This window comes from Bombus fervidus, chromosome 11 (assembly GCF_041682495.2).
Source record: "Bombus fervidus isolate BK054 chromosome 11, iyBomFerv1, whole genome shotgun sequence".
Taxonomy (NCBI): domain Eukaryota; kingdom Metazoa; phylum Arthropoda; class Insecta; order Hymenoptera; family Apidae; genus Bombus; species Bombus fervidus.
The window spans coordinates 599,431-622,975 of record NC_091527.1 but is presented as its reverse complement, the minus strand read 5'-3'; the positions used below and the strand labels follow the sequence as shown (position 1 = coordinate 622,975).

The 23,545-nt window shown below is 29.6% G+C and overlaps 2 protein-coding genes and 1 long non-coding RNA gene across 4 annotated transcripts; 2 read left to right on the top strand and 1 right to left on the bottom strand.

Moving 5' to 3' along the window:
• Window positions 1-39: 39 nt before the first annotated feature.
• Window positions 40-18,620, top strand: Hph (HIF prolyl hydroxylase). The gene is made up of 5 exons (XM_072013478.1): window positions 40-436; window positions 635-1,335; window positions 14,249-14,368; window positions 17,787-17,997; window positions 18,286-18,620. The coding sequence occupies exons 1-5, from the start codon at window positions 40-42 to the stop codon at window positions 18,315-18,317; spliced, it is 1,461 nt and encodes a 486-aa protein (XP_071869579.1). The 3' UTR covers window positions 18,318-18,620.
• A 1,116-nt stretch (window positions 18,621-19,736) lies between these two features.
• On the bottom strand, window positions 19,737-22,393 carry Dnapol-epsilon58 (DNA polymerase epsilon subunit 2). Of its 2 annotated transcripts, XM_072013472.1 has the most exons (5): window positions 21,997-22,392; window positions 21,664-21,939; window positions 21,021-21,564; window positions 20,220-20,903; window positions 19,738-20,142 (listed from the first exon to the last, which is right to left on the bottom strand). In XM_072013472.1, exons 2-5 carry the CDS (start codon window positions 21,729-21,731, stop codon window positions 19,867-19,869), a joined length of 1,572 nt encoding a protein of 523 aa, XP_071869573.1. In that variant the 5' UTR covers window positions 21,732-21,939; window positions 21,997-22,392; the 3' UTR covers window positions 19,738-19,866. The 2 variants fall into 2 exon arrangements, with proteins under 2 accessions (XP_071869574.1, XP_071869573.1); XM_072013473.1 differs by lacking the exon at window positions 21,664-21,939 and having other exon boundaries at window positions 19,737-20,142; window positions 21,997-22,393.
• Window positions 22,394-22,439: 46 nt separating this feature from the next.
• On the top strand, window positions 22,440-23,433 carry LOC139992577 (uncharacterized). Its single transcript, XR_011801143.1, has 2 exons — window positions 22,440-23,000; window positions 23,128-23,433. It is a non-coding gene; the product is annotated as an uncharacterized lncRNA (long non-coding RNA).
• The last annotated feature ends 112 nt before the right edge of the window (window positions 23,434-23,545 follow it).

The window sequence follows — 23,545 nt, the reverse complement described above, 5'->3', positions numbered from 1 at the left end:
TGTCGTCGACACTCGTGGCCGCTAAATAAACGACGAAACATGTCCGGACCGATAGTCAGTCGTGCGCAGACACCCGGCGGTGATGTTCAAATTGGTACAACGGTAGGCTGTGTTATCTGTAATAGAACTGACAAGCTGCTAAGGTGTTCACGGTGCAAGGCCGTATTTTATTGCACCAAAGAACACCAGAGGCGGGATTGGAAACGTCACAAAGAATTTTGTGCGACTCATTCTGTGGAATCGATCGTATCAAATATCGTTTCGGCTACTAGTCAAAATTCCACTTTGAAATCCGCTAAAAAGGAATCCTCCTTAAGAAACTGCCAGAATTTAACTACACCAGTGGTTTCTAACCTAAGCGAGAAGTCGGTGTTAGAAAGAACGCGAGGTTCGAACGCTGCTCCAGAAGTGCATAATAACGGGAAACATCTTGGCGGTACGTGAAACTTGATCTTGTTCCCACGTGCCTTTTTCTAAAACTATTTCACGTTAGAATTGTAGAGTTGTGTAATCTTTTACTAGCTAATACTGTATTATATACTATAAAATATGTATGATTTTTTGTAAAATAAATACAACTTCTTTGTTTCATTTATTTTAATTAATAATTGTTGCATGATTTTGTTGTTTACAGGAACCAACAAACAGATAGAAAAGGTAAAAGGACAATCAAATCATAAGGATAGTCGAAATTCCAAGAGGAAGTCCAATAACACTAAGACAAAAGGTACTTGTACTAACAGAGTGGATGGATGGACTTCTCCCATAACATATGAAGGAAGTTCTGAAGACACGATATTAGGTGCCAGAACAGAATTGTTAAATCCTGCTCTAGAAGGTTCAAGAATCCTAGATAACCTACAGGACCATGAATTAGATATGCCTACACAACATCATAACGGTATGAAGAACTTTCCAGAGGTTCATTTAACTCGTGAAGAAGAACTTTTACCACCTTTCCTCCATAAAAATAAAAATAATCTTGAAGAATTAATAGATGATATAAGCAGAAATGTGATTAGAGACATGGATGAATATGGTATGTGTGTGGTAGACAATTTTCTAGGAACCGAAAAAGGTCTTGCAGTGTTAAACGAAGTTTTAAATATGTACAGTGCTGGGTTATTTAAGGATGGACAATTGGTTTCTAATAAAGCAGGTGCAAATGACTTAAAGACAATTCGTGGTGATCAAATAACGTGGCTTGATGGAAAAGAAAAACAATGTCAAAACATTGGAATGCTCATATCTCAAGTTGATGCTGTCATTATGAGGGCAAATAAAATGTGCAACAATGGGAAAATGGGAAACTACACGATTAATGGAAGAACAAAGGTAAGAATAAAAATAGTCCCACATTTTATATAGTTTATATATCATATAGTTCTGTTATCGTTACATACGACAAAAGTATACATTAACCTTATATTTATTTCAATCTTTAATTTATGTCTTGTGTTGAATATTCTTACTTTGTCAAAGTTTATGTTTATACTATTTGAATCATAAGTAAGCATTTCAAAATATGTATTAATAATTAATAAGATATGTATTAATACTCCATTAATTGATATACTAATGCCTATTAATAGTCTTATAGATATACAAACACATTGTTGTAAGTCTATATACATTTAAGTTCACTACATTTCTATAATTTTGATAGAGTATTCCTTTTTATTTCTAAATCAATTTCAGAAGCATTGAAAATGTTATTGTAAGGAAAATTTTTCTTTTATTCATTTAATATGATAAATTTGTTTAATGTTTGATTATGCGTAAAATATTAATTCATTGAACGCATAATTGAATAACTATTATAATTTGAAATAAACTTTGGCAATAAAACGGTTTTCTTTTTCCTGAATACAATACACAATCACATACATATATTTTCAACAATTGAACATTTTGGTAGTTTAATATGTTTATACAAACTGCTTGTGTTTTATTCCAATATTGTAATCTTCTACATAATTGTTATAATTTATGGTTTTTGTTAAACAGTTATATATTTTATTTATTATCATAAAAATTGTACAATATTACTTATACATGTAAGAAATAGGATTTAAGAAATTAAATTTGTTACAATATTTACATATTTAAATTGTTAGATAACAGTAGATTGAAAATGTTATTAATTCTAAGCAACTATCAGACTAAGTTCCAATCTATGTATGTATATCATTACGAAGAACGAGAATTATACAAAACAATGAAAAAGTAGTTTCTTGAATATCGTGAAAACAATGCAAATGCGGAAATATTAGTAACACTGGCCAGAAGAAATGATCTGTTGTTTTGCACGATAGCCCTAACAATCGAATTAATCACTGAGATGCAAGCCGTGCCACGTTTTCTGATTTGCTATAAAAGTCTGATGAACGATATCGGTAACGGGGGGGGGGGGGGGGTCGCGCGTTCATTCTATGTAACATATCAGTGAAAAAATAAATCTTTTACGTCCCCTGAAGCATCGGTTTAATTTTGTAAGCGGCTAAAAGAGAGAGGGAGGAAGCGACGGTAGGCAGAGAAGGTCAGGATCCCGAAATTGCAGTGATCTTTCAGGTAGCTCGTGCGTTAAACAGAGAACCGAGAATAGCAAACCACGAAGTGCAGTCGGTCACGTACGCCGTACGGCTGACTCGTTCATACAATTATGCAGTTATCTCTTTCTCCCTGTCTTTCACTGACTCTCTCTTTCGTCTCTTATGCCAGAAAGTAGGCAGTGTATATGCGTTTTTCTCGATTACGCATCCTGTCTCCCGTAAGGCCGTAAACAGAATCTAAATCGCGGGCGAATGAGTAGAACGATACGAGGTGTTATGTAGACCGACCTAAGTAATAGTATCAATGATCAGTTGCGACTTAGAAGTGTAGTTTTCTCAAGTAAATACTTTATTCGTATGATATATACTATATTTGGTTCATATGTTCGTGTACATTTGATTATTTTCCAGACAATGAGTACAAAATTGTTCATCTGAAGCTTGTTTGGTTCCATACAGGAAACAGAATGACAGAATTGAATTTTTGTGTGATTGGTGGTGTTGGATATAAAGATTTTAAGGTTATCTCGACTCACTCTTTCTTCTATAAAATTGTGTGATTTAATAAATTAATGTTGTAACGTGTTTTGAAATAAATTTATCGAGCTGAATAACTTTTTATATACTCTTGAATAACTTCTCAGATATTACCACGAATATCGACGATATTTGCCACTGTTTTCTCAATATATGATAGCGGATCTCATTTCTCTTCATTGATTTTCGGTAATGTGCAAATATTCTACATAATGTTATGAGTATCACTGTTTTAAATTATTTTATCACTATTATTTATTACTATATATAATAATATTTCCTAAGATTGTTTGAAGGTACATGTTATGGAACTCAATGTATTTTTGATATTATTGTGATGCAATGCAAATATACATTTGTATTAAAATACATAAAACAGGAACGACAAGGAATAGAAGTAAAGAGGAAAAGCGAACGTGATTCCAAAATTGTTGCAACTAATTGTAAAAGTCTGAAAAAAAGTTTTCAATCTTACTATCGTAACTGATTCTCCTTTTAGACTAAACAATACTTTGTCTCTTCAGAAATCGAAGAAACAAGCGAATACATATTTTTAAACCAAACATATTGCTCCGTTCTGTTGCTGTTTCCATTTATAGTTCGCAAGAAAATATTCGATACAATTCGAATTCTTTTGCTGTCTCGCACCAAATCTCCCGTTTAATTAAGTTGAACTTCGTTTCTGGATACCGTTCTTTTTTAACTTTTCTTGCATTTTCTGATAGTACTCGAAGAATTTGGAATTGAACATTTCGTAAGTATTGTATAAATATGAGAACTACTGCCTAACTATTATAATTTTTCCTTTGCACGTCGAGTGAAGTATAAAGAGAAAAATAATTGCGGCAATGGTTAAATGTATTTTTAAAACATATTCACTTCTTCATGTTGAAGTTGAATCCTAACTTACTAACGATAAATGATGATGTAATATTAAAATTTATTGATTCAACGTAAAATCACATTTTTTATGTATTCTAGGTTGTAGATAGAAGATTGATATCTATCTAGACTAGAAAAGTGCTATCAGTATCGTATCTGCATAATGAGAAAGCTAGGTATTTCATCTTAAGGGGAATTTCGTCGTTAGATAATTGTGTATTGTTAAAATTACGCGACATTGCGTAACGATATTTCAGATCAATACGACTTTATTTACAAATATTCAAAAATAGTGCTGAGTTACTGAAAATATTTTAAAACATTGCATTATTTAACGTGAATTCATCCTAATACAAAGAACATTTATTTAACTCTTCCCTATCAGGTTTGGGCAAACATCCGATTTTACAATGTGTGAAGAACATTTATGAAAATAATTACAATTTATAATTACAAATTAATTAGTAATTACCAATAAACATAAAAAATAAAAATAATAATTTTTAAAACAGCGTGCAATATGTTAGATATCTATATTCATTGCTTATTTTTTTGGCAAATAAGTATATTTAATAGAAGTTAAAATCCTATATTTTATGCTTTATTTTTGAAGTAATTGACTATTGTACACAAAATGACTTGACAGGTAATTAATTCCGTGACTAAATAATTTCATAAGCTAGAAAGAATAATTTGGCATAAATGTGAAATCCATTATATGAAACTGAAATATTAAATATTATTAAATATAAAGAAATATGACAAATTATCCTGTTTTTTTTTTTATTGTAATATTTAAATTATGCATTCTTTAATACATAGTCCTTTCATCGATAGTGACCAATACATTCGCGTTAGGTCGTTCACTTTCAATTTAAATCCTTACAACCGGCTGGCTGCATCTCGCTCTTTAACCTTCGTGAAGGTGAAATAATCAACGAGGTACAAACGTACATACATACAAACCATGTATGCATTTGCACATATAGTTAGACGGTTGAGAGCGTGCCAATCATGTCTGAAAACGATTTCATTCGTCTCCCTAGAGTCGTGTCGTTTCCACGAGGGTATTTACCAGTGTTTGTTGAGTTTCTGATCGGTATGACATATCTTCCATTTTATTTATAATTATAATAGCCGCGTTACAATGCTTTACGGCTCACGGTATTCCTTTTACATTTCAAAATTTAACTATCTGTTTCGCAATAAATAGAGATTTTCGCGTTACTATAAGTATATTTAAAAAATATAAAACATACAAATATACGCAAATGTATAATAAACGACTTAAAATTTCTCAGTTTCATTTTCGTGGTACACGATTATAGGATCTTTTAGACGATTTTTTCAAGATCGATGTTTCGCAAAATCGATGGTCTTAAATGTATATTTATTCAACAACAAGTTTCAGCTATAAATTATTAACAATGATAATTAATAATTTTAATGATCAATATGGTTCTTTAAATCTACTCTCTAAATTAAGTTTTGTTCCTTTTTTTATATTAACATTTTTTCATATCCTATATTTTTTGGATTAATACAAAATAAAAGTCGCTTCTCGTTACCAGATTATTATGAAATTCCTTATTTTTGGCCATTATCGTTTATCATTTTGAAATTTTTAACATTTACGTTTCTGACTTTGTCATATTTTCATTTTCATCAGTATGTATTCCAAACTTGCACTAGACATATACAAAAATACAACAAAATTTTACATGTTTCGTCGAAAGAGAATTTCAATTACCAGGAAAGGTAATAAATGAAAACTTTATGGCAATGTAGCAACAGGAAATATTATAATCTGGTAAAATCTAGTATGTTGAAGCGCATGAAAATTTTTATAATTTATGACATGCGCATATACAAATACAGAGAGAGAGAGAGAGAGAGAGAGAGAGAGAGAGAGAGAGAGAGAGAGAGAAATATGAAGTAAATTGAGCATAGATAACAATATTTCCTTGTTCAATGTGCGATGTATACCAAATCTTTCCTACGACGAATCATTTACAGCAACCATACATAAATGGTATTATAGCGTAAGGAGAGACGTTACTTAAAACTTAAATGATTGTTTAAAACTTAGAATGTAAGGATATGTTTATTAAGATTAAAATAGATCAATACCATGTACGTTTTCCTGAAGGATGATCCAACAACTGTCGAACAATCAGCAGTAACTCAATTACGCCAACCTAACAACAAAAAATTTACAATCCGCGTTCACGTTCACGCCACTAAGTTGCTTCGTATGCGGCAAACATTGTATCGCCTACAAAGTTACCTTTGATAAAGAATTTTTACAGTTGTCTACGTAATTATGTATCTACTTAAAAGCAGAATGTATTATGAATATCTGTATGATTCTAATCGGTGACTTATACTGCAGAAATATTTTCCGTATTCGAAGTGTAACAAACGTGTCGTATGTTTTCCTTTCGGTTCTATGAAACACGTGCAATAACATTAGCAAAGCAGTTTTTCCCCTGAAACGTAATACCTGTTTCGTTTAAATGAATAATATATGGATGTTTTTCCATTCCTTTTCGGTTCGTTGCCTCGATTATTGTTGATTAGTTGCATTGCAACTATAGTTGTAAAGATTTGTTTGTCACATTACAACGAGTATTTGTTTCAATGAAATGAGGTTTGAAATAATTTTTGGTCGTTGTTCAAATGCGAAAAATCCGATTGTGGCATAGTTGCTGTATATCGAAAGTACTGCGAATTTAAAAGAGGATAGGACGTGGTTTTGCTTCTTTCAGTGAATTGTCGCTTCTAGTCCAAAGCCTTATTTAATATTCATGATGTCTAAAAACGGCTGTGAAATTTAAGGTTGTTAAAAAATGTCTTTCACAAAGTAGCTTTAGTAAAATTTTCAGTATACTTTTCGTCAATTAATTTATTTTTTGCGATAAAAACATGCATATCATGTATGATTAGAAATTCGAAATTTAATATAATTCAGTGTGTAATTATATTGTACGAAGGTGTTAACGTTAACCGTCCACTTAAACCTGTTGTATTATACAAACTGTTGAACTATGAATAACGTAACGTCGTACTTGGTACGACATTCTTATTTATTTTTTAAACGGAATGTTATATTCGTTGCATTTCGAATTTATATTCGTAAAGAAATAGTGATTCAAAAATAATCTTCATCTTCGGCTTATTTTCGAGCACATGATATTTAAGAAGTTGACTGTTGATACTCGTATTAATTTTATAAAATATTTCTCAGTTCTAATTTTTAATATGTTTTAAAAATATTGCATTAAAAATTAATTGAATGTCAAAAAAAAAAAAAGAATTTTCAATAGCCAATGCATAATTTATGAGAAATATAAACTATGTCATTCATAATACCACTACTGCAGATTTATTTAAGCATCGATCGGTCATTCATTCTTCCGCAATTTGTGCTGTGGCCTTTTCTTTGTTTTTTACATACCTAGATATGTTCAGAAATTTAATCAGAATATGATAATGCATATTTTCAATATGTGTATTTACTAAATTGTATATCATTTGTATACACGGTAAGAATTATCAGAATTTTGTTAATTGTTTGCATGTGGTTGTCTATCTTAAAGTTTGTAATTTAAGCAGAATACCCAGAAATATATTTTTTATTTTGATGTTTCTGTCATCTTTTGTACACAGAGCGACGAATATTGAGATTTTTCGATATAAATTGTTCTTATTGAAGAAAATATTACGGGATTTATTAAAAATATTTGAATATAATTGATATTGCATATTGCATTGCACATAAATGGCTGAGTGGTTACAATTCTGACAACAATTCGAGTTTAATCATATGTTTCGTTAAAATCGTTCAGTCGCTAATACGATCATCAATCATAAATTACAAAACAAGTAGCACATATAATTATCTATCAAACATGCAAAACAATTTTTTATTACTTTTTTTAAATTAAACTTTTGTTAAGAAAACAATGGATATAAAAAACAAACGATATTATTATTATTTATTACTTCATCTATACAGGTAGTTTTTTAATTTAACAATAGGATTACACTTGAATAGACAACTTAAACCATAAATCTTAAACCTTAAGCTTAAGAAAATTTACCGGTTTATTTTACGTCTTACCCATACGGAACACTGTAAAAAATTAAACATTCATAAAAAATATGAAATATGAAATATTTAAAAGTTCAAGGAAAAAGCAAATTTTTCAACTCTTTACGGTCAAATGTTATGTTATGTTGTATATTATATTTGGTTCGATCTTTCCCAGTTCTTATATTTAAAAATAGTAAAATGTATAGTCACTGTTGGTTACAAAAATGTGAAAATATACCTATCTAAATTATGCATTTTTTAAAGCTGTAACTTACTAATCATAGACCATTTAGAATAAAATGTCGAATGCTGCACAGATTATGAAGGATTAATTGAAATTTGACAGATTCTTCCACAAACAGCCACACGAAAAAAGTATGTATCATTTTCTGCTCTCCTTTCTATTTTTTTCTTTCTTATTCAAAGTACCATCTTCTCAATCTCTCTTCAAACTTGTACCAAACGAAGGGACAAAGATCGCACACAGACGTTTGACTTTCAGTTTAATAAACACGATAAAACAAATTTCACTGTGCGCAGCATTCATATCAGACGACTCTATCGCATATTCACGTCAAGAATTCACATATTTTTGACGCTACTGTTCGTAATCTATCGCAACGATTCTTACATTATTATCGTGATGGCGTACTTTTGGCAGGATGTGTTACTTATCTAAGGAACGTGACGAGCTGCACGTAAAGTGTACGATATCGAGCGTTTTGTCTTGATGTTGCAGTCTATCTATAATATATCGTATCAGTCTACAGATAACAAGGTCACTGGGAGGAACGAGAGGAAAAAAGATTTCAAACAAGGTGTACGCGCTCTTTAATACTGTATACGTATTGTAAATCGCACAATCGCAGGTTATTGACAATTTAAGTCAATTTATACGATTATGATCCATGTTAGAAAAGAATGTTTCGTATTTAATATACTCCAGCAATTTCCGTCGTCGAATGGCGCGACGGAAATTAAGAAAGATAATAGTTAACTGATTACACGAATGTTTTTCTGCTGTCTCTAACGTTTAAAACAAAACGATATGCACGGCGACGAGCTCAGTATCAATTGTTCGTCTCTCAAGGTGATTTGATGGTGCACAATAGTTATTGAATACTATCGATATGGATATCAATATTGAACGTGGTAAAATGCGATCGTTTTGAAGAAAAAATACTTCCGATTGAGCCGTATACGTGTCTGAAAGTTGTTCTTTGTTATCGAATAGCTTTTTCAAAGGTATTTGCCATTCTGGATCACTATTAGAGAACGCGTATCGAGTGTCTATTTACTTGAATTAGAATGCGCATTTTTCGGTAATTCGATAGAGACCTTGAGGAAGTCAAAGTGTTTTTAAGAAAACTCATTGTTATATATAATTTGAAAGTTTGTAAATGGTTTTATTTTACTACCTCTTTTTTACGTCGTTTGTTTAACGAATTTATTTGATTAAATGCAACTATAGGATTCAAAAGCAAGATTTTACCACAATATTGAATTAACAGTAGCGAATAATATTTACTTCTGAAAAAAAGCTTATGATCTCTTGAAATTTATAAAAGAGAGTAAATTAATCAACTTTCTAATATAATATAAATGCCGATTCGTCAAATTCTCGCACACCTTTCTCGTTTTGCAGTTAAAGCGACACTAAGTGTTAAGTAAGAAAAACATACTATATATCTCGATTTTGAGAATTGGTAACGACAAAGACACATCCTATGGATTTCTTACGCGGATGACAATGATGCACCCTTATACATTGGCGTTTCTGATTTCAAAACGTAAACATAAAAAGCGATCGTATGACACATATTTCGTGGATTACGTGATAATACACACGCCGCCGAATGTAGTGCCAAGGACATCGAGCTTAGTGGTCTATTTAGGTCAAGGCTAAATTGTGATCAGTATTTGTATGTATATACGCCCTACCTCTGAAGAAACTGTGTAACTGACTATCTCAGCCCTTCTCGGGCACATGTACGCACTCATTGTCAGGAACCTTTGACTGCTCTGCTATTTAACGTTTCATTGATACGTCTAGCTAGACCAACATTTACTTTACGTTTACTGAAACCTTTAAAATATTCCATAAACATCTTCTCTTGTAACTCTAAAATCATTGATTGTTTCATTTGTGTAGATATAAATAGGATTACTAGGTTATGGATATTTATATAAATTCATATTCCTATGGACGCATTTAAAGAAATGGTAGTATCTAAGCAATTTGCAAAATATTTTAGCGGACACTATGCTTTAGATATTTTATATGTCTTTTCACATTATATACATTCTGTGCGTTTCTGTATCCTTAAGTTTCTGAGAAATGCATAAAAATCCACGGTCTAGTGATTATCATTCATAACTTTTATGATCGTTTTATGTGTTTTATAATGGATGTGTTTTTAAGTTAAATATACGATGAATTTTTGAGATTAGACGACGCATTTGTTAATACACTTGTTTTTTTTTATGTAATTCTACGAGTTTCAAGTGAATAGATGAATGAATAATAAAGTGTAAATTTTAGAGGAAAAGAAATACCAATATAGAAAATATTTCAATTCATTGGTTTCGTATTGAAAGATTGAAAAAGTTTGAAAACCTATTCTGGATAATAATTTTTCGAAAACTTCATTTGGAGTAAACACGATCTATGTGAATCAGTGACAGACATCGTGTGAGCTTTTAATATATCAGAGGCATGTATTGAATCGTCTGCTATCGATGGAAAATAAATTTGTGGCCTATGCCTTATATGTTTGAGAAACAGCGAGAAAAAATATATTTATGAAATATTTATGATATATATCTAACAACTACATATAAAAAGGATCTTAGTGATGCGAAAAGTTCGAACGAAAAATCAAAGAATATGTCACTCGTGAAGGTCTTCTAAAATTCTTATTGACGTAAATCTTACGTTACAGCACAGGAGTAGTTAGTGGAATATGATATTGAGTAATGTAATTCTGAGATCTGTTGGTTCATCCTCTTGGGATTTAGCATACACTTGTGAAATTTCATATTTTCAATTACTTCCCTTCTTAGGGACAAAAAATAAAATTTTGCGAAGGGACATCTGAAGAATAAACGTTTCTGGTGATATCAGATTTAAAATTTTGAAAGTTCCAAAATATAGTTTTTTAAATAACTATCTCAATATCGAAATATGATGTTAGGAGACAAGCATCAAATCTTGGAATGAAAGGCTTTTAATTGGTTTATTTTTTTATTTACATATACTTTATATAATGAGTAATAATTTCATCGAAAGAGCTAATAAAGAGATACTAAAAGTTAATATGGTAACTTTAATTAATTGTAACAAACTTTATTTTCTGATATATACTACTAACTTTTATTTTCAAGAACGATCATTTTCTGTGCAAATAGCGTATATTTTCTTCTATAAAGGATTATACGCCAAACTATAGGTACTTTAAATACATGTGTTGCAAAGATATTAGCTAAATCCTCATTAGATATGAATTTGCATAGAGAGAATAGTAGATAATATCGCATTCGACTTGTGAGTCATACGATTTACCAGTTACATCGCATGAGCATTTTATTTTGACTTGATACTAGGTCTATGTTTTACGCTATTCCGCTGAGCAATTATTCAGATCATTGACTTCATTGCTTATTCAACAGTTTACTATTTGCACGAACTTTTAAAACTTCTTTTGATTTTTGCTTTTTTTGTAAGTGAGACTAGGATACAAGATCTCTTGTTTCTTTTTTCAAATTACTTATTCCATTATATCTAGCCTTGGTTGTAACTGAAGTGAGTATAAATTAATATAAGGATAATAAGAGAAATAAATAGTCTGTTAATTCTTGTTAATTATTTAATGTTATTGTACTTTTGTGATGATGATGAGTCATTTAATATTTATTCAGAATTCTTTATTTAGTGATAAAAATTTCTCATGAGAGTTGTGAGATGTTCTGTATTTACTTCTGTATTTACTGTATAGGAAACTTACGCATCTCAAGAATCATGAATTTCGAATTGTTTGCAAAAATTAACTCTAAAAATGAGCTATTTACTAAGAAATGTAATAATTATCCAGTAAAATTAGTTTTTCTAATAATACGGAATACATACAAGCAATATTTTATTTGAGGCTCTCAAAGCCCAAAGATTACCAAAATTGTAGAAAAAACATATTTTTTTCTTTGCTAATAGTTGAGTAATTAACAATCTTCTCTCAAAAATTGTAGAATTGATTTCTTCAAAAATTTACTTTTCTCAGTTGTGTCATTCTTTAAGTAAACTAATCCTATAGATATGTACTAATGTTTTGTATGTTTTCAGTCTCTGTTCATTCAAAAAACTTAAATCGCTATAAAATATGAAATAATAAGAGTTTGGTAAATACATATACCCTACATACATATTATCAACACTCGTTTCCAGAATTTCTCACGAAGCCAAAATATAATAAAAAAGTAATTTGAAAACTGATAAATAAATCAAAGCTGGCACAAAAAGGACTTAAATAAAACATTGTAGGATTTACCAGAAATTTCTACTTATTTAAAAACTTTTACTAATATAAAGAACGAAATGATAACGTGACGTATAAGTGTTGAAAATGACGTGTCGTTGTAACCTCACGTAACTCTGTCATTGAAAACAAAGGAATTGGAATAGAAAATGTACTGCTGCCATCCATTACGTGATGCACCTCACGAGAAGCTGAAAACTTGCTTGAGATTTCATTCGCTATGGCTTGTTGCATATAGCATTTTAGGTACTACTCATTCAGGTGCATATACGCCATAAATTTTAGGTTATATACATAGTTATATTTTTGGAAAACAGAAGCAGATACAATTATCGTTTAAATGTTTTAAACTTGCCGTATGTAATAATAATTAATTATCTTTGATAATCGTTCTATATTAATTAATTTTTATAATTTTACACTAATTTATTGAACTATATTTGATTAGATAATAAAATTTGGCGATATGTGTGTTAACTTAATAATATTTCTTATTAAATAACAAATTATAACAATAATAAAAATAATCAATATACATTGAAAAGTATAATCTGTAATAATTTTAGAAGTCATGAAAAACTTTAATGAGTAATCGAATTTCCATAAAATATAATTTATTCCCAGTTCGTTAAGAATTGTCAAAGAATCGATATATACTGTCGGAAAATGGTTTTTAAGTTTCCGCTAATAAAAAATCCAATTGAAACATACACTATTTTCGCGAAAAGCAAGTATAAAAGCTAATTAGAGATATTATAATATTGTAATTTCACTTCGATGATATTTCCAGGGCGCTATCACTGATGTCCATTTAATCGATTGATTAAAATTCTTCAAGTATAATATAAAAACACTTCCCAATGGTTATATGTATACATATAACTTGGTACGCAATATGAAAACATAATTAATATTGTATAATTTTCTGAATATGTAGGACTAAAACAAAATGACGAAGTGAGTAGAAAATTGCGTTAGAAATTTCAGTTTCTAGACTTTTAATATTGATTACACTTGAATTGATAATTCAATTTAATAATTGTTACCCTTCTTATATTTAAAAAATAAATAAAAATTTAAAAAATAATTCAACTATGCACTTCACTACCTATACGAGGTGCATCACTACCTATTGCGATCTACAATCTGTAATAAAAATGTAATAAATTAATTTTTTATAAAACTATTTAAAATCAACAACGATATAAGAACTTTGGGAAAATACACACACTTATAATGTAGTAGAAACAAATACTTTAGATATATTGATCTTTCATAAATATGTTACGCGCCTATTTATATACTTCTGATAATATAAGATTATCAATTACGATATCTGACATTTGTTTTATTACATCTCTAAGACCACTTATCTTCGTCATTTTGTCGTTTTTAATTTAAAAAAAGCTGTTTATAAGCAGTTGATTGAATTTAATTTATGTTTAAGTTAAAACGGTCGTCATTATAGAATGACCTATCTCTTTCTGTTTAAAAAATCAACGAGCTGTTTGATGACGTACGAGCTGTACATATTTCACGACACACTCAGATCTACATTCCTAACGATTAATCAGTTTGCGAATGCATATAAGCCAGTTTGCAAGAACTGCTTTGTTTTTTCGATTAAGATGATGCGATGTATTATTTTTCAGGCGATGGTGGCTTGTTATCCTGGTCACGGTTCGCATTACGTGAAACATGTGGATAACCCCAATCGAGATGGAAGATGTATCACAGCTATATACTATCTTAACCGAGATTGGGATATCAAGGTAAGATCTACGTACATGCCACGAATAAATATGCAAAGAAATTTATATCACTTAAATGAAAATTTAGTACCGAAATACATATTTAGTCATTTTTATCATTATACTATGGCTTCAAGAGATAAAATAGTTATTTGCGCTTGATTGTACTAATTTCTTAATGTTCATAATATATTTCTAATAAAAATATAATTAAATATAGATACGATATATTGAAAATTCTATCAAGTTTCTCCATCTTCTTTTATAATTCATCAATAAGTTGTAATCTGTAATTTGCAAACATAATTTTATGTTACATTGCTAACTGATGTTTATTAAGATTTTAAATTTTTGTTCTGTTTTTGTCTTTTTTAATTCTAAAATAATGCATGAACAATTTTATAGTCCCAAGTAGCCATTACAATAATAATGTGTGCCTTCTGAAAACTAATTTCCTGTGAGGTATAGATTTCAGGGTCGTCCCTTTGAGTGATGTTTCATGACATTTTTCTTTACTTCAATGATTTTGTGAAATACGTAATCTTTCGAAAATATCTACTTTCGTTTGGTTACAAATAGTAAGTAGATAGAAAATCACAACTTTACAAAGTCAATTCAAAATACAAATTTCTATTATAATTTATTCACATTAAAATAGAAGTTTTAGAGATGTATGTATATTCAAGAAATGCAACAGTATCGTGCTAGAATAGATGTCTGATTAACTGAACTCTAGTTGAATCCGCTTACCTGAAAATTCACATTATTTGAGTGAAAAAATTTAGTGATTTTCTGTATAGACTATTTAACCCCCTCATATTGGAGTAAATGTTGTGCTTTGTTTAACCTTTTGATGGTGTAATAAGATAACACAAAATGAACACTATAAAAAATAATTAGCAATCTTTTTTATCGTCGATTCATTGCATTTTTGGTATTACATATAAGAGATATGTACATACTTCCAACTTTTTACAAGAAATAAATATTAATAATAATATTACGCATGGTAATATATGTACAATATATACTGGATATTGTAATTTAGTATATTTGAATGATACACTTGTAAGAGAGTTAAATTCGTTAAGTCCAAATCAGAAATGGTTGTAAAAATGTAACAAATTACAAACTGTACAAAAAATAACGATTTGTTTATATTAATGTATGTATATATTTCTATTCTTATATTATAATAAACTGTAATGATTATATAATAACCAGAATCGTATAATAATTTACAATAAATTATAACAATAGCAGCATGATGACTAGCACTCGTTCTCACATGTACTTTCCTTATTACTTCACCCTGCACGTGCGACCATGCGTGTTTGAATTTTAAAAGTGAGAACACTCTGAGAAAGGATAGGCGATAGAGTTGAATAGAGCATGAAGGGCATCCAGGGCCTACGTGAGTTGCCCCATGTAACGCTTCCATCTCGAACATGCACGAGAATCTCGTATTGAGCAATGTTTACGTTGACCTACACGGAAAATAGGGGCTGTCAAACATATGCTGTCTTGAAAAATATAAAAGCACCGTTTGTAGAATGTCTCATCTCAGGTGTGCCTGTTCCTGTTACCTTTAACCGTAAATAAATACATACATCTCTTTCGAACAAGGACATCATTAAAGAGAAACTTGATGAATTTGTGTAAAATCCTCATGTTTATATTGACCTCTTTCCGAACAAGCTTTGAGTCTGGAACTTTTGTATTTCTAAATGCGTTCAAATTTTGCTTTAAAAAGTTAACGAACTTGAAGAACCTAGAAGTTTTCTTTATTGAAGTAGCTAATTTTTAAGAAAATTCATATTGTAATCAACCAACAAATTAAAAAAAGGAAAAAAGAATAGGAGTAATTGATTTAGAAGTTTACCCTCATCACCGATTTTGATGATTTTTGAATATATTGTCGAGGTCCTGATACTGAGAAACTTTTTTCTATACATGTAGCGGCCGCTCGATCCTACTTCCGCTTTGCGGTGGCCGAATACAAACTAACTCAAACCTAACTCTTATCTTTTGTTTATGGTTAGTATGTATGAACGAGAGTTGGGCGAACTTGAATATTACAATATTTAGATATTCCGATCATTTCCGTGAAGCTGGACGAAATGTCTGCTATAACTCAATTGAACATAAATATCATCAATGTATTAAGTTTAGTTTTGGGTTATTTTTCTCAATCCGGCCGCAGTGAGGAGACCGGCAATGCTTGCGTAAAATAGTAATAAATTTAATATAAGGACAAAATGATTAAGAGATTCAAAGGTGAAAAGAGTCAAATCTTTTACGCTACCTACAGCCAGATCTATGATAAGATTTAAATAATGAGTCTCAGGTACATAAGCACAGAATTCAATGTGCTAAGAATAACAGTTTTTTACGAATATCTCGGAAACTAGGGCGTAGCAGTTACATATATAGGAAAAAATTGTTCGGAATCATCTCTCCTCCCTTCCAACAACATACATATTAAAAAATCATCGAAATCGGTAATGAGGGTAAACCTCTAAATAATTTATATCACAAATAATTATAAAAATAATAATAAAATAATATAGAAATAAGAATTTATATTACAACAATTTCATGCTGAGTAACACAAAATATTGCTATATTTAAAGAGTAATCTTTATATAAATGTTAATAGTAAAAGTACGTATGTTCTTGAATTTGTGTTTATTTTATTTAAACTTTCGCTATTGTTTTATCTTCACATCTGCAAATTTAATCATTAATTTTTTCTATTTTTTATTGAAATATTATATTGGGACAAATAATATTGTGACTCATTAATACTTAATGAGTATGATTGGTAATAAATTATCATCAATAATGTATTAAAGAATGAACATCTTTTGTATTAAATTGCATTAAACAAAAAACATCTCACACGGAAATTGCAAAACTGCGAAATCTCGAATGAATTAGCTGTATGTATGTGTATTTGATACTTTAGGCTGTTGGTAAAACAGCTCCGAAAGAGTTTGAGTACACGATCCTTTGTTTTCGAGAAATTAATAACTTCTTTTATATCTTATTTTATAAATTCTTTTAATATTAATATTATGTTTTTTTAATATTAAACTTTTACAGTTTGTTTTAGTACATTTGTTATTCTGTTTATTTATTATGGTACTCTTGCATATGCCCACAATTTTGATGGGAGAAATTGTAATAAAAACATTTAAAATATAAAAAATGGCTGCACCAAGAACATAGTTCGATATTCGCAGTTTTTGCTATCACCTTGTAAGGATTTATAAATATTTTTTAGACAACTGTTTAGACATGCTATAATCTAATAAATGAATAATTCTCGAGATATATCATTTTAAACTTACAAATTTATAGTAAATTTTTATTTCAAATTATTTCTCATTTAAATAATAGTATATAATAATAAATTGTATTATTTCTGCATCAACAGGAAAACGGCGGCCTCTTGAGGATATTCCCAGAAGGCTGGCGTGATCAAGTGGCGGATATTGAACCTCTCTTCGATAGAATATTGTTCTTCTGGTCTGATAGGAGAAATCCGCACGAGGTTCAGCCAGCTTACAAAACCAGATATGCAATCACTCTATGGTACTTCGATGCGGAAGAAAGGAATCAAGCTTGCCGTAGATATCAAAGAGAAAGTAGGTACACAATAGATGTATGTATTAGTTATAACCAAAGCATTCATTATCAGTTTTAAAAATCTCACGTTTCAATCAATAACAGATCTTTTATTGTTCAAAATAATTAAAAAATGTATTAATGGTACTAAAAATAATTTTATTATTATTTAATACATATTTAATTAAAAAAGATAAATTTTGAATGAAGAGGCAATCAAAATTAGATAAAACTTTACAAGTAATTAATATGTTATTCAAATTTGAAATGATATATGTACATATTTGATTTAACTATTGATTTTTTAGGAGAATTGCACGCGAAGAAAGAGAGTTCGTGAGACATGGAGTCTGAAGGACCGTTACACCGTCCGTCGACTGAAATTGTAACTCTACTAGTTGAACTTATGCATCTGTACATAGTTACACGAAGAAAGCACTGGTATATAAACTATTATGTATTATTCTGTATTATGATATAGTTGAGAGTGTAGGAGATGCTGAAATCGGAGTATATACAAATTTGAGGACGTGCAATAGATATAAGCGTGTTCTTCTTTTTTTATATAGCGGCAGTGTAATATATTTCGATAAGTTTGTGAGCGTAGACCTGAGAGTTCATAATTATACATATTAGCTATTAATCTTTGTTTTTTCTAATACTAATGCTCATACCTTAATCGAACGTTTCAGATGTAACAAAAGTTTAACATTCGCTTGCCACGATTGAAAGTACGTCATATCGATACGATACTTAGCTTCAAATATTTGGAGCACTAAACGCAGATTTTTGCAGCATTCGTAATCCGTATACGATTGCTAAAATTATATAATGTACAGAGAGAACGAGAAAACGTGTGTGTGTGCGTAGGATAAGAGTGGAAGTTTCTGCTAGAGAAAAAAATCGATTCAAATAATAAAAATTAATGTTTCTACACACATACATACATACATACATACATATATGTATCCTTTAACGCATTGGGTTTTATACGTTCTTCTATATATATGTGTATATATACATATATGTATATATGTATATATATATATATATATCATAAAATTTACTAAACAGAAATTGTGTCTTAATTATTATATTTACATAACTTACATGTGTTCCCTTTAACTTCTGTACAGCTGGTATTGTTGATAGCAGTTCAGCTCGTTATTAATACGAAATTGTAATATTTACAAATCATACTATCGCGTTTTATTATTGCATCTCATATGTTATACGTTGTTTTACAAAGTTATGATCCATATAATGTTTAATTAAACGGCCAGTAATTGACTTATGCTTCCAGCGCAGTGAATTGATATATGCCGCGGCCCAGTCTGTACCTGTAATATTGTTATGTACATTGTGAAGAGGTAGAAACACATGTGTTTAATATTGTATGTATCTATTTATACAAATCGATAAGAAAAATAATTAAATAAACGCGTATTTCCTGTGTCCCAGATAGAAAGTCTGATATACAAATTTGTTAGGCAGTCTGAAGAGAAACGAGGAGAGTGTTAAATTTGCCTGAGGTGTATTATGTTGATAATATTAAACATCTTCGATCATAAGAGTCACTAAGTTATTCTTCAATATTATTTCGTTGCATTGCTAAACAACATGAACCAGGAAGTTATCCAGTATTCTCAATGAATAAAATAAAATTATTTTTAATTATAATTAAAGTATTTAACAAAAATTAAATTATTTTCAATAATCGAACTTGACTTATGAGAGCTGTGATGTGAAAATATATACTGTATAAAATTGGCATGCAATTGTTCATAGAGGAGTAGAAGGTACAGTAAATTACTATTATTATTGAATTTACAAAAATATTTTACTTGTTAATACTTTATTTATTTTCAAACGTCAGTAATAATTTGTTGTTAAACACCATCCATATCTTTGGGAATAGCACAATGTTCAACTAAATTTAGCGCTGGAACGTATACTTTGAAGGAATGGTCGTTTTTTGAAAATGATCCTGGATTGATTATATGACAATTAGAATAGGTAGTTTCATATGCTTCAAATCCGTCTGCAGTTACAATGAGATCCGGAGTAGGATATATTTGTAATGCATGGTTGTATTTCCAATATACAGGTAACATTGGAAGACTTAAAGGAGTCAAATGAGATTGAGAGATAATTGATTTTGCATACTGAAACATTTATCAAAAATGAAGTTACGCATTTTTATACAACATACATAAACAATTAGTAACATAATAAAGCTTACATGATCGTGGATATTGCCTTGAAATGGAAAGTAAAGAGTATTCCTACACATTTTCGTTAAAATATCTCCCCTTAGTACCACAATTTCTTTCGTACAATACTGAATTCTACATGGATTAGTAGCAAATATTGCTCCAGGTATATTTTTTCTAAAATCTTCTGTAAGATTTTTGGGCAGTGGCAATTTTGGCAAAATTTTTGGTGATCCAATATCATCTGTTGCAGGTACAAAAATAAATTTTGAAGTTTGATTTATATCTGGATATTGTATTATTATATCAGCAAGATTTTTTAATCCCTCTATCAATTTTTGCCTGCTTGACGGTTTTGCAGGAAAACTTAAAAAATGTCCACATAATACAAAAGCTATAGGTGGATATTCAGAATATCCTTCCAACATAATTTTAAATTTGCGTAAAACAGTTTTATCATCCAACCACATTTCAGATACAAAAACAATCATTCCATCTTTGTTACTTTCTTCATAAGTTTTTAGTTTTTCAGAAAGTTTCAAAGAAAACTTGCTCAAACCACCAAATGTGTTAGCATTGCCAAAATCTACACGTGCATTACTAGATGATTCTGCTGGTGGAAAACCTAAATTTTTCACATGTAAAATACCGTCCTTGAAATTTCCATTAGCTATTACTATAGAGCATTCCATGATCAAACCATCCTGAAATCTGTATACAAATATTAAGGAAAGTGCGATTAACAGATAATTGATTTAGCATACTGAAACATTTATAAATATTTATGTTTGCATAAATGATTATATAAATCTGGAGCATCAAAAGGATATTGCTTTTTGTAAATCAACTTTTATTGTACCTCCTGTGTCTTCCAAATAATATTGACCTTCTACTAATTGAGAGAGAAGACCCATAACATAAACATTTCCTTCTTTACTTCCACTCAACAGATGTTCAATTGGTACTAATTCAATCCAATCTTTTTTTTTTTCACCAGGCATTGGAGGAGTAAATAATTCATGTCTCATAGTTCTGTACCAAAGCAACTCAAATCTATCTTTAAAAAGTATGGATTTATATTGTGCTTCGGCAACCAAATTTGGTGTTACAGTTTCCAAAACAAATTTGTTCTCAGACAACTCATATTTGATTCTAGGTATATCAAACACATCTATAACATTTAGTATTGTTTCTGTATCCTTTAATGCATTGGGTTTTATACATTCTTCTATTGCTAGCTTCAAATTTTCAATGGTTATCTGTGTATCACTTAAATTTTGAGCTAAAACTTGCTCTATTACTTGCATCAGCCACATTTCACGTTCATTTTCTTCTACATTTAGAAGTTCCTTAGCAAGTGAAACGCTAAGTTTCCTAGACAACAAAAAATTTGATTCGTAAAAATTAAGAAATGAAATTAAGATTTGGTATACTTACATAATATTATATGTAATACATTAAAAATTGATATACCTTGAAAGTACAAGTCCGTATAACGAAAAGGTACTTCGTACCGCATTTATTAATTTTTCACCAGGCATAATTACAGATGATTATATTACATTTATATACATTATATCTTACGGAAAATATTTCCTTCAGATTCGAAATATTGATAATATCATAAAATTAACAATAAATAAAAATATAAAATAAACATTAAGCTTTCATATGACACTATTACTTTCATCTAATTAATCTAAAGTCTAAAGAATATTAAATATTATTGCAACAATTTCCCGCTTTTTGCTGAAATATATATATGTGACTTATGTTGTCCTAAAACCATCTAAAATTTCCACTTACAAAATATTTTCTGGCTGAACTTCGTTTTAATGGGAATAAAACTATTGCTATTTAGTAGTTTTCAATGCGTAGAATCTGAAAATGCAATTTTTAACTTTAGGAATCCAGCGATGTTCCAGTTATGCGTATATAAATTTGAGCATTTTAAACGTATTTAACAGTTTATTTTGACGTCATGTTGCCTTCTATCCAAGATTCGTCCAATGAGTGGAGTCCCTGGCTGTAACAAGTGTACGTATGTGACAGACTACGTTAATATGTCAATTTTTAACAAAGTTCATTTACATTATGCATCAACACTTTAATTATTGACAAAAAATATTTAACTTTACATATGCGTAACTTCTGAACCGCTGGATTTCTATAACTAAGACTTGCATTTTCAAATTTTACGCATTGAAAATTATTAAATAGCAACAAAAAAAAGCCAATAATTTAATTTTCATTAAAATAAAGTTTAACCTGTTTTCTTTTTCTAACAGTATACATATTTATGTAGTTAATATTTAGTTAATTTTTGTTCTCTTTGTAAGAATTAGAAGAATTGGAAGACGTGGAACGATCTTTTGGCGTCGCTTTTGCAACGGAGATGGCGCGTTAAATTCCCCTATACTGTATAATCTGTCCAACGAGACAGGGCAGTAAATGTAAATAAAACTTGATTGCTGCGGTTGCAACTATTGGCTGCTGACTAGTGACATTCGAGGGTTACACTATTGTTTATTATTTTAACTGCATAACTTTTCAGTTACAGAGTGTTATAATTAATAATTGATAAGTGACAATTATCAAATTAGTACGAAACGAAATTCATGGAAAGTTTTGATAGAGCATATAAAATATGATTAGCCAATTAATTTTAAGTATACGTAATATATTTAGGTTATGTATTATATTCAAGTAAATTACGATCAAGTATGTACAATTATAGTGTGATAGATCGTGATTGTAATCTATAAGCATTAAAATACATTGGGATTAATTACACATTGATAAAAAATTTTGTAAGTGATTATGAAATATATCTTATTTGCAAAAGATATCTTTTATATATATATATATATATATATATATATATATATATTATTTATAATATATTATTATTATATATTATTTATATATATTATTCAGGAAGATAATATAAATCAGGTTTAGTAAGAGATATAGCTGGATATTTTCTGTTTTGCATAAGCGAAAAGAGAAAGATTATATAAAAATGGATTATCAATTATGGGTGACTACTGCTGCCATTATTGGTCTTCATGTTGTGTGGTATAAAATACAATGTAGAGTACCAGAAGAAGATCGACGTCCACATCCCTTTGTAGGAGCCTATCAGCGGATTATGAAGAAAGATAGTACATAATTAGAGATAACATACTTTTATAATGTGTAATAAACTATCTAAAGTCTGTAGTATTAAACTATTTTAATGAAGTAATAATATTTATTCAGCATATAATATAATAATATTTATTATAGCATAAGAAATAGGATGATAATAATTAATAAAATTAAGAAAAGATAAACTTATGTGAAAGGCTGTATT

What these genes read in the sequence shown, in the direction of transcription:
- Hph (XM_072013478.1), top strand. Translation starts at nt 40, where the DNA reads ATGTCCGGACCGATAGTCAGTCGTGCGCAGACACCCGGCGGTGATGTT. An exon ending in TAACGGGAAACATCTTGGCG is followed by an intron (nt 437 to 634) that starts GTACGTGAAACT and finishes TGTTGTTTACAG; the next exon opens with GAACCAACAAACAGATAGAA. An exon ending in ACCGAGATTGGGATATCAAG is followed by an intron (nt 14,369 to 17,786) that starts GTAAGATCTACG and finishes CTGCATCAACAG; the next exon opens with GAAAACGGCGGCCTCTTGAG.
- Dnapol-epsilon58 (XM_072013472.1), bottom strand. Translation starts at nt 21,731, where the DNA reads ATGCCTGGTGAAAAATTAATAAATGCGGTACGAAGTACCTTTTCGTTA. An exon ending in TACGGACTTGTACTTTCAAG is followed by an intron (nt 21,565 to 21,663) that starts GTATATCAATTT and finishes TTTGTTGTCTAG; the next exon opens with GAAACTTAGCGTTTCACTTG. An exon ending in AAGTTGATTTACAAAAAGCA is followed by an intron (nt 20,904 to 21,020) that starts ATATCCTTTTGA and finishes ATATTTGTATAC; the next exon opens with AGATTTCAGGATGGTTTGAT.